The sequence below is a fragment of the Hakea prostrata genome, chromosome 9 (assembly GCF_041222555.1).
Source record: "Hakea prostrata isolate BN-2017 chromosome 9, UWA_Hpros_2, whole genome shotgun sequence".
NCBI lineage: Eukaryota > Viridiplantae > Streptophyta > Magnoliopsida > Proteales > Proteaceae > Hakea > Hakea prostrata.
This window is the reverse complement of record NC_142608.1, coordinates 52,416,260-52,430,430: the sequence shown is the minus strand read 5'-3', so window position 1 is coordinate 52,430,430 and position 14,171 is coordinate 52,416,260. Positions and strand designations below refer to the sequence as shown.

General features: G+C 35.3%; 1 protein-coding gene across 1 annotated transcript; it reads left to right on the top strand.

The window, feature by feature from the left end:
• The first annotated feature begins 2,480 nt into the window (after positions 1-2,480).
• LOC149005512 (TMV resistance protein N-like) lies at positions 2,481-8,776 on the top strand. The gene is made up of 5 exons (XM_089135929.1): positions 2,481-3,228; positions 3,736-4,864; positions 6,649-6,927; positions 7,012-8,124; positions 8,270-8,776. Exons 1-5 carry the CDS (start codon positions 2,747-2,749, stop codon positions 8,774-8,776), a joined length of 3,510 nt encoding a protein of 1,169 aa, XP_088992055.1. The 5' UTR covers positions 2,481-2,746.
• The last annotated feature ends 5,395 nt before the right edge of the window (positions 8,777-14,171 follow it).

The following is a 14,171-nucleotide window of genomic DNA, read 5'->3' as shown; positions in this document are numbered from 1 at the left end:
CCGAATATTATCCGATCTGATAAGCAATTATCCGAATCCGAATCCGAATCCGAATCCGAATCCGGTTGCTTAGCGGACAGATACAGATATTTTCCGGTAAGAAAAATTTTGGATACGGATACCCTTAAACGAATACGAATGCGAATTCGGAGGCGGATTTCGACTATCCATTTACAGGTCTAAAGATATGATGATGCTGATAACACATTGGGCATTGGGCAATGAGTTGAAAGTTTTTTACGCTTAAACATTTCATAAAGAACATTAGACGTCATAGTCAATTGTGGGGTGATGGTTCCTAGAAGTTTTAATTACTACATCATCCCACAATAAATCAAAATGTCAATAGATTTTTCCAATAAATTATTTATTTAGAGGGTAAGAATATTTTCTCTAGTTGTGGAGGTACTATTATATCTTTTTAATTTAAAAAATAAGTTTCTTAAACCAAGAAAAGGATACCTATGTAAATCACGTTAATCCTTTGTACAAGGGGGAAAAGTTCTTGTTAACCAAACTAAGTAAACTTATAGCAATAATTATTTGTTCAGCAAGTTGATATTATTTTCATTTGTTTGGTTCCTTTAATTAAAGGATATAGCTGATAGTATACATTATTAGAGGGTATTTTTATATTTGAAAAAATAATTTATTGATAAGGGACGAACTTGGTATTTTGATTTGTTTTACAATACATTAATATTAGAAAGTAATTAAGAAGCAATTTTAATTACAATAATAATAATAATTTGAGTTTCTTACATGAGCGCCTCTATTTTTATGGAAACACCACGATTGAGATTTTTTGCCCCTAACCTAATCATGCATGCATGTCTCCACACTCACATGAATGTGGTGTCGACATTGTGTAAGGTCTACTCAAGTAGACAATTGGGGCCTGAACACCACAATCCATTTGAAACCAAAGCCTTGCAACTCCCTCCCCCCCCCCCCCCAAAAAAAAAAAAAAAAAAAACTTCACATCATCACTAATTTATTAACCTTCAAATATGATTTTACATTTTCACAAATGTTTAATAAATTCATTTTAGAGTCATATATAAAATTTCTAATATACCCCCACATTATTCACCCTTTTTTTCTCTCTCTCTTTTTCTTCTTTAAAATCTCACTTACAAGAGATGGATGAAGAAACATCTTCAATTTACAAATTAAGAAAATGAAAGGTTGAAAAACAGTGGCAACATTTGGTTGATTGTTGCATTCTTCAATTTCCAAATTAAGAAAATGAAAGGTTGAAAAACAGTGGCAACATTTGGTTGATTGTTGCATTTGTTTTGGCTGTGATGCATTGGGCGACTAAGGCCACACAACCTAGATACATTGTCACTGACCCTTCTAATGCCTCAAAGCTAGGAACACCTTCTTGTGGTTCTCGTCTCTATTGCAAGATTGCATTGTTGTCATTATACCATATTGAGGGTAATATAAATATTTTACTCAGCACGCACCTAATCGACTTTAGACTAATTACATAAAACATGTTATTGGTTATTACCAAGAAAAATAATCATAGACGAAACACGTTGAAGGAATCGAGGTCGTATTGATTGAAAAGAACGTTAATTGTTGGGGGTACGAAAGTTCGGTGGAATTTACTGATTTTTTATTGATGTTTTCGGTGATAATTTGGTCATTATTAATTTAAGAGCAAATTGCACTGGCACTCCAAAATGGAGGCCTTAAAGTACTGACACCTCACTTTATGTTTAAAAAGCATAGAGATCCCAAAATTGGATTTTCATTGGATATATTTGTCTAATTTATTACTGAAAACCTTTCAGACACTATTTATTATAGCGACATTTTTGAAAATAAACAATAATTTAACTATTTTCAGTGATAAATTTGACAAATATATCCAATAAAAATTCAATTTTGGGGTCTTTGTGCTTTTTTAACATAAAGTGCCGGTGCTTTTAGGTCTTCATTCTGGGGTGCAAGTGCAAGTGCAATTTGCTCTTAATTTAATTCATGAAATGGTGAGGTACTGGATCAAGTCAGTCAGTTGGTCAAAAATTGCAGGCCTTATTAATAATTTAATTGATGAAATGGTGAAGTCAAGTCATCTAATCGGACATAAAATGCTTGGGACCCATTCTAAACAACCATCACTTTTTTCAGCCGATTGAAACGTTAGCCAAGTTTAGTATCTCTTTGCTTCTTCTTCTTTTAAAGCTGCAAGTCTCGAATACTTGCATAACCTCTGGCTTTAATCGATTCTCACCACCGTTTTCCAGGTTTGTTCCCTTTTTCATCTTCCCATTCCTTCTGTGAATTTAGCCAAGGTTGCCAAAGGGAGGATTTCTTTGTTCCTTCCTACCCACATCTGCAAAACATCATTTCTATGATATCTTCAGCGAACAGAGAGTGATCACACAACAACCTCAACGGTGCATCCAAGCACGGATGCCATAGCAAATATCTCTGCAAACATCAGAGTGATGAGTGATCTCAGATTCTCAGGTTCCATGAATTTTTGGCAATTTTTGCTTGTATTTTGCCATTTCATCGAAGATATTTAGCATAAATTGTTTTCGCAGCATTTCTATTTCGCTACTCACCAAACCGCATGATATTTGGCGAATTTCACCCGAAAATTGCCAAAAGGTAGTACTATCTACGCCTCCTTTGTAGGTAAGGTGATATAGTGATATAGTGAGTAGATTCTTGAGAGGAGAACTCTATAGTGTTAACATCTTCGTTCTGAATCAACAAATACTTCATGGCTTCTTCTTCTTCTTCTACTACCACTAGATCTTCTACTTACGAAGTCTTCCTTAGCTTTAGGGGTGAACTTCGTAATACATTTATTAGTTTTCTTCACAAAGGTTTGAAAGAGAAAGGAGTCAATGTCTTCCTCGATAGTATAGATTTACGGACCGGAGAACGCATTGACGAAAAGCTACTTGCAGCAATCCAAGGGTCCAAAATCTCAATTCCTGTCTTCTCTGAACATTATGCGGACAGTAGATGGTGCTTGATGGAGCTTGTTGAGATTGTTAAATGCCATAAATCCAATGGTCAACTGGTCTTGCCTATATTTTTCTATGTTGACCCATCAGATGTCCGCCATCAAAAGAAAGGATGTTTTGCTGAAGCATTTCAGGAACATGAGAAGAAATTTGAGTCTCATATCATAGAAGGTTGGAGGGATGCTTTGAAAGAGGTAGGGAATTTGACAGGAGAAGTTATTAATGATACCAAGTAAGTCTTCTACATATTATCATATACCTGAACGTTAGACACACATTACATGTTTATTGGATCGCTTTTCCACATATTTGATGCAGTATCTATTACTGACCATGCAATATTAGATGCTTCCTTTGAATCTAAAGTGATTTATAATTTTTCAAGAATTAAAATCATTTTCGATTTGTCATTCGATCAAGTTGTCTATATATTGTTTCAAGCCCATGATTTGGTTGATTGGGTATAGACTTTTTTATTCCCTCCTATATATGATGAAATCTCTCGGTAATTGAGGTTCTAAGCTATTATCACTCCTAGGATATTAATATTTATGTGAGCAAGGATGGATATTTATGTTATAGAATTATCTGAGTTTATCGTATTGCTTATTCACTTTTACTGCTTTACACTTCATTGAAAACTTTAAATTTCTTTGACCCCAAAATGTGTAAATTTATTAGTTCTCTTTTATTGTTATCATGGTTTTGCTTTTGATATATACATATATTAAATTTGCAGGAATCAAGCAGATATAGTTGATTTGATTGTCAAGAGGGTCCTGTGTGAATTGATCAGTAACACCCACTTGGTTGTATGTAAACACCCCATAGGAATAGATTCCCATGTGGACAAACTGGTATCTTTATTAGACTTCTATTCTAACAATGTTCAGTTTGTTGGAATTTGGGGTGTTGGTGGTATTGGAAAGACAACTATTGCCAAGGCCGTGTACAACAATCACATCATTTCAACATTCAACAAGCATAGCTTTATTTCAGATATCAAAGAACAAGCAACAAAAAATGGTCTAGTGTCTTTGCAGCGGCAACTTCTTAAAGATATCCTCCAACTAGACATCGACATTTCAAGTTGTGATAGAGGAAAGCGGCTGATAGAAGAAAGACTTTGTAACCAAAAAGTTCTTATAGTTCTTGATGATGTAGATAGTCAAGTACAAATAGATGCTTTGGTTGGTAACACCAATTGGTTTGGTAAAGGAAGCAGAATTATAATAACAAGCAGAGATTGGGAGATCTTGAGTAAGGCTAAAGTTAATGAAGATAAAATATACAAGCCACAAGAGTTAAATCATAACCAATCTCTTCAGCTCTTTAGCTTGCATGCTTTTACAAGTGAGCTACCTCCGGATAATTTTCTGCAACTTTCAAATGATGTGGTAAGCTATTCAGGAGGATTACCTCTAACTCTAGAGGTGTTGGGGTCTTTGCTATCAAACACAAAAAGCATTGAAGAATGGAAAAGTACGTTACGAGATTTGAAAGAAATTCCTCCAAAAGATGTTCTGCAAAGGTTGAGGATAAGCTATGATAAGCTAGATGATTCTCAGAAAGAAATTTTTCTCGATGTTGCATGTCATTTTATTGGATGGGAAAAAGGAGAAGTAACTTCCATATGGGAAGCGTGTGGCTATCATGCAGTAAGTTGTGCAATACGTATATTAACTAAACGGTCCCTCATTAAATTTGAAGATAAATATGGCGATGGAACATTTGAGGTCTTGAAGATGCATGATCATATTCGAGATATGGGAAGAGATATTGTCCGAGAAGAAAATCGTAGGGATCCAAGTAAGCGCAGTAGGTTGTGGTCTCGTGATGATATCTTACAAATATTAGACGATTACAAGGTAACATTGAAGAATTTATTTTTTGTTTTTGTTGTTGTTATGTGTGTGTCTATTTCTACTCATGCCAAGTGTAACACAACATTTTTAAAATTCACACTTAGGACATTGATTTGACCCACTCCACGACATTGATTTGACCCACTCCACTATTATCCACTAATTTCTATTTTCTTGGATTATTTACATATCTGATTCCCAAAAAAAACAAAGCTTTCACCTTTTTTTCTACTATAATATTTTAAAATACTTGAATTATCTTTATATATATTTTTTAAACCAGTCAGTTTATCTCTTTCGAGTTGAGCCGATTCATATTATCTGATTTAAATTTATTATCTCAAAAGAGATAATATATATAAAGATAAACTCGTAAGAGATAAACTGATATATATATATATATACTTTCGCTATCGGTAATTCAGTGAAAGCATCCAGTTATCTTGGTAGGAATCTGATATCCTTATTTCCGTCTCAGCAAATGATTTTTTTTCCGTCAACTCGTTATCCCCCTCTTTGTTTGGTTCTCCTGGCGTGAGCGCGTCTGTCGTCCTCCTCATTATAGTCCTCCTAGAATCAATAGCATTTCGTTGGAATACATCCTGTCTTTTCACCTGTGTAATCCCGTATAGTTGCAGCTGTTTAGTTATTAAGCAATTCTTTAGTGGCCGCACCGAAAAAGCATATATATATATATATAAAGATAATTCAGGTATTTTAAAATATCGAGCCAGAAAAAAAAAGGTGAAAGCTTTGTTTTTTCTAAAGAAAACGGCTGATAGAAGAAAGACTTTGTAACCAAAAAGTTCTTATAATTCTTGATGATGTAGATAGTCAATAACATATAGATGCTTTGGTTGGTAAAACAAATTGGCTTGATAAAGGAAGCAGAATTATAATAACAAGCAGAGACTGTGAAATCTTGAATAAGGCTAAAGTTAATGAAGATAAAATATACAGGCTTCAAGAGTTAAATCATAACCAATCTCTTCAACTCTTTAGCTTGCATGCCTTTACAAGTGAGATACCTCTAGGCAATTTTCTACAACTTTTAAATGATGCGGTAAGCTATTCAGGAGGATTACCTCTAACTCTAGAGGCGTTGGGGTCTTTGCTATCAGACACAAGAAACATAGAAGAGTGGGAAACTACGTTACAAAGTTTGAAAGAAATTCCTCTAGAAAAAGTCCAGCAAAGGTTGAGGATAAGCTATGATAAACTAGACTATTCTCAGAAAGAAAATTTTCTTAATGTTGCATGCTATTTTATTGAAGAGAAAAAAGAAATAGTAACTTCCATATGGGAAGCATGTGGCTATCATGCAAAGTTGTGCAAATATTAGAGAATAACAAGGTAAGACTGAAATTTTTGTTTTTTTTTTTTTTTTGGTTAATGTTTGTGTGTGTTTCTGCTCATGCTAAGTGTAATACAACATTTTTAAAATTCACATTTGGAGACAATGCAGAGCTGTTCTAGTGGTTGAAACAAAAACCCCTTAGTAAAGAGGTCGTGTGTTCAACTCTCGTTGAGGCATATTAATATCCCCATCCACCGTCTTAATAAAGCCCCTTTGTACCCAAAGAAAAAAAATTCACATTTGGAAATTGATTTGACCCACTTCACTATTATCTACTAATTCTATTTTCTTAGATTATTTATCTATTGTACAGAATTAACATGTTAAAGGCATGATCCTTCCTTATGCATCTTTATAACTCCTGCCAATTATTTATTTATTTTTTGGTATCCATAGATTTCTATTAAATTGGATTTATTTTCTATTATAGGGAACTGACATGACACAAGGCATGGTCCTTCCTTTGAACTTACCAAATGTTTGTTTAGATCAAAGACACCTTGATATGATGCCCAATCTGAAATTTATTGACATTGGTGTCGAAGGGAACTTTTGCAGACTTCCTTCAATGCTAAGATGGTTTAGATGGAGAAAGTGTCCCTGGAAAGTTATACCTACCAATTTTTATCACAAGGGTCTAGTGCATCTTGAACTAGTGGGATTCAAGATTCAACAAGCCTGGAATACTAGCCCAGTAGATAAAAATAAGGTGAAACACTGGACTTTTTCCTTTTCTTATTTGATTATTATGTTTTATTGATCATAAGGTATATGTTTTCTTTTTACATGACAGCGGTTCCAAAAGTTGAAAGTTCTCAAGCTTGATTATTGTCTGACATTATCTGTGTCTCCAAACTTTTCATGGTTTCCTTATTTGGAAGAATTGCATTTCCATTTTTGCGAGAGTTTGGAAAGTTTGGATGAATCCATCGGGCAATTGAGTCACCTCAAAGTTCTTATTCTTTACTGTTGTTACCCAGTGATGGAGTTGCCGAATTCTATTGGTAATCTCAAATCACTACTTCAGCTTCAGTTGTATGGCACAGGGACAGAACAATTACCTAATTCCATTGGTAATCTGGAATCTCTACTTAGGCTTTCCTTGTCCAATACGGAAATAAAGGATTTACCTAATTCCATGGGTAATCTGACGTCTCTAGTTGAGCTTGACTTGTCCGAGACAGGAATAGAAGAGTGTCCTAATTTCATTGGTAATCTGAAATCTTTAGTAGAGCTTAACTTGTCGTTGACACCAATAAAAGTGCTTCCAGACAATATTCTAAAGCTGAGTTACCTGAAAGATCTTGACCTTAGGGGGTGCTTATTATTGAAGAAGTTGCCTGAGCACATTGGTGATCTAAAAAATTTAGTTAAGCTCAGACTTAATGCTAATGATAAAGGGAAAGGATTATATCCTCAATTTAAACATGATGATGATGATAAGGAAATTGAAGAACTTCCGGACAGTGTTGGACTACTGGAGAATCTTGAGGTATTAAATATTTCAGGTTGTTGTAGAGTAGTGAAGCTACCAAGATCAATGAGGAGAATGGGGCGTTTGCATGCCCTAAATCTCACTGGAACAAATATTTCAAAATTGCCTGATGATTTCTCAATGCTCTCAAACTTAGAGGAGTTGAGAATGTCTTGGAGTCTGAAATCTTTGCCACTAGATTTGTCCCACTTTAACAAGTTGAGGAAATTAGTGTTTGCAAGATGCAAGCTGTTGGAAGAGCTCCCAGAGGTTGACATCTCAAGGCTGAGATGTCTGAAGGTGTTAAAGCTTTTGGATTGTGAAAAGCTGAAGGAGACTAGAGGCCTTGAGGGGACAGAATCCTTGTATTGTATTAAGGTAAAAAATTGTTACAACCTGACAGCAGATACAAAGAGGAATATACATGGGCAGGTAGGTACTTGTTATTATTTCAGTCTTAGTCTTCTTCACGTATCAATTATTCTACTAATGGGAAGTGGGAATTTAGTATTGTGCTGGGCTCCAGGGTTCTTGCATTTACTTAAATTTCTTTTGCTGTCCAATCTCTGTTTTGTAGGGAACGCTACTCGTAACGGAACATTCACAGGTAGAGGATTATCGCTTGTGTGCTAATAGTAAGGGTTTAATTTTGGGCCTTGTTTTTAGATTCAAGGAGGATGACATAATGCAAATTGAAGAGGGTCAGCGAGTACCCATCTACTTCAAAATTGAAGCTACGATCCTCCAGAAAGATAAAGCAACCCAGTGTGTGCATAGGCTGGGATTTGAGGATGTTGAGTATACAAGTAGACCGGATACCATCTGCATTCACCATTTCAAAGGCTTTGACTGGTTTGGGATTCCTTTGCAGGGAAAAGATTCCATCGTCATCCAATCTTGTTTTTTGAAACCTAAAGAAGGCATACGGTTGGAATGTTTCTTGAAGTTATTGTTTGAGGACAAGGAACTTGACCATCAAAAGCCTATTGATCCACACTGGAGTGCCCAAAGGGTAGCAGATTTCTTCACCTGGTACAATGGACCTACCGAAGATGAAGAAGAAGAAGATGTCAAGGCGGAGTAAGAGGGCTCATCTCCATGGCAACGATGATGATGATGATGAAGCATCAGTTATTTCTCTGGACCTAGGAAAAATTGTTGATGGCTATGGAGAGACTACCAGTACTTCTTGACCTTAATTAGTGGCTGTTACTTGTTATCATATCTTAGAATTGATTTGTTTTCCAAGTACATTAATGTTGTTGTAGTCTCTTTTTATTAAGTTATTCCTCGAGATGTTGTGATTCCTTTTCCATTCAATCTAAAGAGGATCGGTTATGCATTATTGTGAGGCAAAAATCAACAGGTACCTGAATCAGACCAGCAAGATTGCGAGAGAGTGAGGGGGAGCGATGATTCCTCAAGATATGTTGTTTAATCATGTATTTAACTAGATAACTGAAATCTGCATGTTTGTATATCCATTTAGATGAAGATACGATAATTCCTCTGTTCCGATCGATTACTTGTCGCATTAAATTATCTTGTTGGTCTTTATTTTCTTGTTTTTTAATCAAATAAATCTAAGATAATGAAACATTTTTTTAGATCAATCTTCTACTGATATAAATGTGCGAGGAGAGAAGGGTAAGAAGACCAAATACCAAATAGAGTGAAAGGAAATTGTATAATCATTTTCTCTACGATGCAGATTAATGCTTTGAAATAATCCTTAAAATATAGTTTGTGAAATCACACTTAAATGCTAGTTTGTGCAGATCAATGCTTGAAATTGCATACTCATTCTCTGTATTGCAGACAGGAGACCCTACTGGGTTCACTTTCGCAGATAATTGATGTTTTGAGTTGCTGTAGATCTTTTTTCACAGTTCTTGTTTTTGCCAAGGCAGGATCTTGAACAGTGTCTTCTTATTCAAGAAGATTGCAACGAAATAGTTACATGAACACTATGCAAGGAAAATTGATTACATAATAAGTAATTTCAGGATTAAGGTTGCGCGAAAGAGGAAAGAAAGTAAGAGAAATTGTAGGAAATACTAAAGTGATTGCCTGATATGGAGAGTTTATGATCAGACCGGGTTCATACCTGGTCCGACCCTCGACCCCGGTCGAGACGGAGAAAACCGAATCGCTCCCGAGCGAACCGGATCCAGAAGATGACTTGCTGAAGAAGAAAGATTATTCGGCTGCAAGCGTGCCCTAATCTTACTTATGGATTAGGGTAATCACCCTGATGACAGCAGACTCAAACTGACGGCTGCGGATAATCATCATCAAAGGGATAACTATCGCATAACCTAACGGTTATCTCAGGAGTCCTCTACTAGCCCAAACTAGTAGAAGTCTATCGTTCAACGGATCTTATTGATAAAGATCTAACGACTATCCGAAGAAGGCTCGAGTGCATCCAACGAAGGAGATTCGAAGGTACACTCTATATAAACCTCACTACTATACAAGGTGAGGGAGGGATCAATCGATCAAGAAGAATACTATCTGAGCCTTTTGTGATTAAGTTCATCAACTGACTTAGCCTTCGGAGGTGGACTCCCGACCCCAGCGGTCGGGCCACATCTGACGCTTTCGTTTTTGCAGGACATCACGTGGAGATCCAAGGGCTGAGCAGATTTTGGACGCATCATTGCCTAATCTGGGGTCTTTTCTTTTCATAAGCTTGACTTGCTTATATCCACAAAGAAGTTGTGTGACAATTCCCTCTAATCAAACGACGCAGAAAACAAGAAAACGAAGAAAGAGAGACATACACTCAGAACCAAAGTGGAACAAGTGGGCAACCCTTTCATGAGCTGAATTTTCTTTAGAGGTGTGCGGAAGTTGCGAAAAACTTTCCTCTGTGACTGTTAGTCAACTCTGAGAGCAAGATTTCCAGTGACACCAAAACTCAAAAATTCTTCATGTGGAGGACATTATCAGATTTACCTACATATGATATGAGCCGAGAGAAAATGCAGAGAAGAAAATTTAACACTGACCCGTCTTGCTGTTCCTTAGAGACCATATATGAGCTCCCATTCTTGCTGTTTTTGAAGCCAACTCAGCGATATCAGCATTGATGGCAGAAGCCTAAGCATTTACCTAAACCCAGTTTGTCAGTTGTCACTGGAAGTTAGAGCTGAAAAATACTAGGTTCCTACCACTCAACGTCAACTTGTAAAACAGTAAAGATACATTTGGTTGTTGAGATAAAAAAGCTCTTTCAACAACTTATCTTCGTTGTGATCGTCGCAACTCTAAATTCAGCTTCTTCTTCGAATGCTACCTTCGCAACTAGGTCATCTTCAAACTACGATGTGTTTATCAACTTTAGGGGTGAAGATATATACTCAAAAAAAATTCATTGAATTCCTTTACAAATTATGGATGATGGAAGCATCAATGCCTTAATGGTGAAAAACTATGGATAGGAGAGACAATTGGCCTAGCCCTCCAAGAAGCAATCAAGGGTTCTCTATCTTTTCTAAAGGTTATGTGGATAGCAACTGGTGCCTGCAAGAACTTGTTTAGATTGTTCAATGCCACAGAACCAACAATTAAATAATCCTAACCATGTTCTTCTTCATTGATCCATCAGATATTCAGTATCAGACTGGAACTTTTGAGAATGCATTCCTAGAACACTAGAAGAAGTTTGAGCCCCAGAAAGTAAAGAGCTGGAGAGAAGCTTTGAGAATGGTAGAAAATTTGAAAGGAAAAGTCCTCGACTACCCTAAGTAAGTCTCCATCCCACAAACTTCTTCATAATTAAAGTAATCCATTTATGTAGCCCCTTACATTTCCCTTGGTTACGGTTAAAATTGTACTGATTTGCATTTAGAAGAATTCATTCAATTTGTTTGTTATTTTCTTTACTGAGATACTTGCATCCCTTGGTTGTCCTTGTAATTTAATTTCTATATGAAACTAGTACAATACACATGCTAATGCATGTAGTTTCTTGATGTTTGTTTCCTAGTTTACTTTTAAGTATTTTCTTTGAGAAAATAGATATTTTTCTTTTTTAAGATAACTCTCTTTCTCTCTCTTTCTCCGATTTAAACATTTTCTTCGTTCACTACCACAAAATGGAAGATCATCCGAGTTACATAACCTTAATAACTAGGGTTCAAAAATAAGATAATCAATCCTCTCAAGAAGAAGAAGGTCTTCCTAGTCAAGAAGTTAGCACAGATATTATTCTACCTTGAAGTAAAAGGAATACAACAAGATGAAGACTTCTTCCCCTGTCAACTTTCTTTAGAATTTTATTTAAAGAGATGAAGATGTAGCTGTCATTATGTCTCTCTTAAGATTTATGAAGGGGTATGTTTCTAAGTTAATGTGTCCAAACATTGAGATTTTGCATGAACGGGGTTACTCGGTTCCATTATTTTCGAGCTAATATTACACTGACCCTTGTTATTAACTTAGAACATAAATCGAACAAACTGTTATTTGACTCAAAACAAAAATATATTATCAGGACCCATATGAACAAATTGGAATGAACAATTCTTCAAATTATTATGAATTCAGAACTTACTATACAAAAGTTTGGAGAAGAAAAGTGAAACGGGAATTCCATCACTTATATCTATATAAATGGCATTTTGTGGTTTAAAGAAATATTTAATTGGAAATGTACCATTTAACTGGTGAGTTAATGGAAGGGAGGGAATTGTAACTCGTACCAAGCAAGAAGGTGCGTAATTGTCATTATCCAACTACGAGGTGTTCTTAATGTTATTCTATCAACAAAGGAGGAGGTATTTGTCATTCACCCAATCTGAATGAGTTCATTTTAGTGATAGCCAAAGAGGGTTTTTTTTTATTTTTTATTTTTTATTTTTTATTTTTTATTTTTTATTTTTTTCTTCTTCCTTAAAAATTCAAGAAACACTATATATAAAATGAGAAAATATATATACCCGCGATACGCATGTAAACACATTTATACCCCCATAAGTTTATTTATTTATTTTTTTAACTGAGATTTGCTAGAGCCAACTTTTTCCCACATCTTAATTACATCTTCAACGAATAGTTATGATATATAATTTAAATATAAAATAAGGCTTTACTCCTGTCTCCTAAAATTTATTACATTACGAATGTCTCACCTAATACCATTAGTTTTGAATGTCAATTAAATTTAATAGCCGATTTTCTTTATTATGTCTATATAGAATTTAGTTATCATTTTTTGACGTTTTTTGAAGACTTTGTTTTTTCCTTTAATTTATGGAAGGTATTAACCAGCTTCACATCTAAAGGGTATTCCGCATAGGGGTGCAAGTTTGGCCCTAGCGGCCCTGACCCGCCCTAAGCCCGCCCTGAGCCCGAATAGGGCTTGGGCTAAAGATTTTGGCCCTAAGGGCGGGTTAGGGCCAAAATATTCTGGCCCTGAACTAGGGGCAAGGGCGGGCCTGGGATTACTCTCTGGCCCGCCTAGCCCATCCCAACCTGTCCCTGATCTTGGCCCTGATCTTGGCCTTGATCTTGGCCCTGATTTTGGTCCTCATTTTGAACCTGATCTTGTCCCTAATTCTGGCCCTGATTTTAACCCTGATCTTGACCCTGGTCCTGGCCCTGATATTGGTTCTAATATTAGCCTTGATCTAGGCCCATGATATTGGCCTTAATTTGAGTCTGGACCCTCCACCCATATGGAGAGGAATTAATTATAATCCACATGGGTGAATATTTGACATGTGTCAAATTTTAAAAACATGATCATGTTTTGTAAAAAAGTAATAAAAATAAATTATATCTTTATTACCAATGTATTAAGCATCCACCTGATTTTGGCCCGATCCTGACCATAATTTTGGCTCTAGTCTTAATGTTAATTTGACCCTGATCATGTATTAGATTTTTACCCTAATCTTCACATCAACATTGATATAATTATAAGTCTCGACTTTAACCTTCAGTCATTTTGATCATATTAGACTATGAGTTCACTTTTATATCATTTTTAAGATACTTTTTATTTTTCGAACCAAGTCATTTTTAGTTCCAAAAAATCATTGATTTTTTTTTATTAAGGCGAGATAATATATTATAAATAATAAAAGCTAGTATATAGATATTAATATCTAACAAATCTACACCCCAACTTCTCATCATAAATATTGACATCTTTCTTTTGCCTCCAATGTGATATTTCAGGAAAAACAAAAAAAAACATAAACTCATTAAGGACAGATAGCTATGTTTGTAACTAAAATATAATTTTCTTTGACTACGAAAAAAATATCAATACTAAATTATCATTAACAAAGTTTTAAATATGATTATTTTTTTGTTGAATATGGATATTAATGGGAGGAGTTTTCAATTTCCATCACCAAAGTAATGGGAGAGGTTTTCAATTTCCATCATCAAAGTAATGAGAGACTTTCAGAGATCAATATAGAATTATGGATTATGAATTTATTTATGTTTAAAACAAGACTATT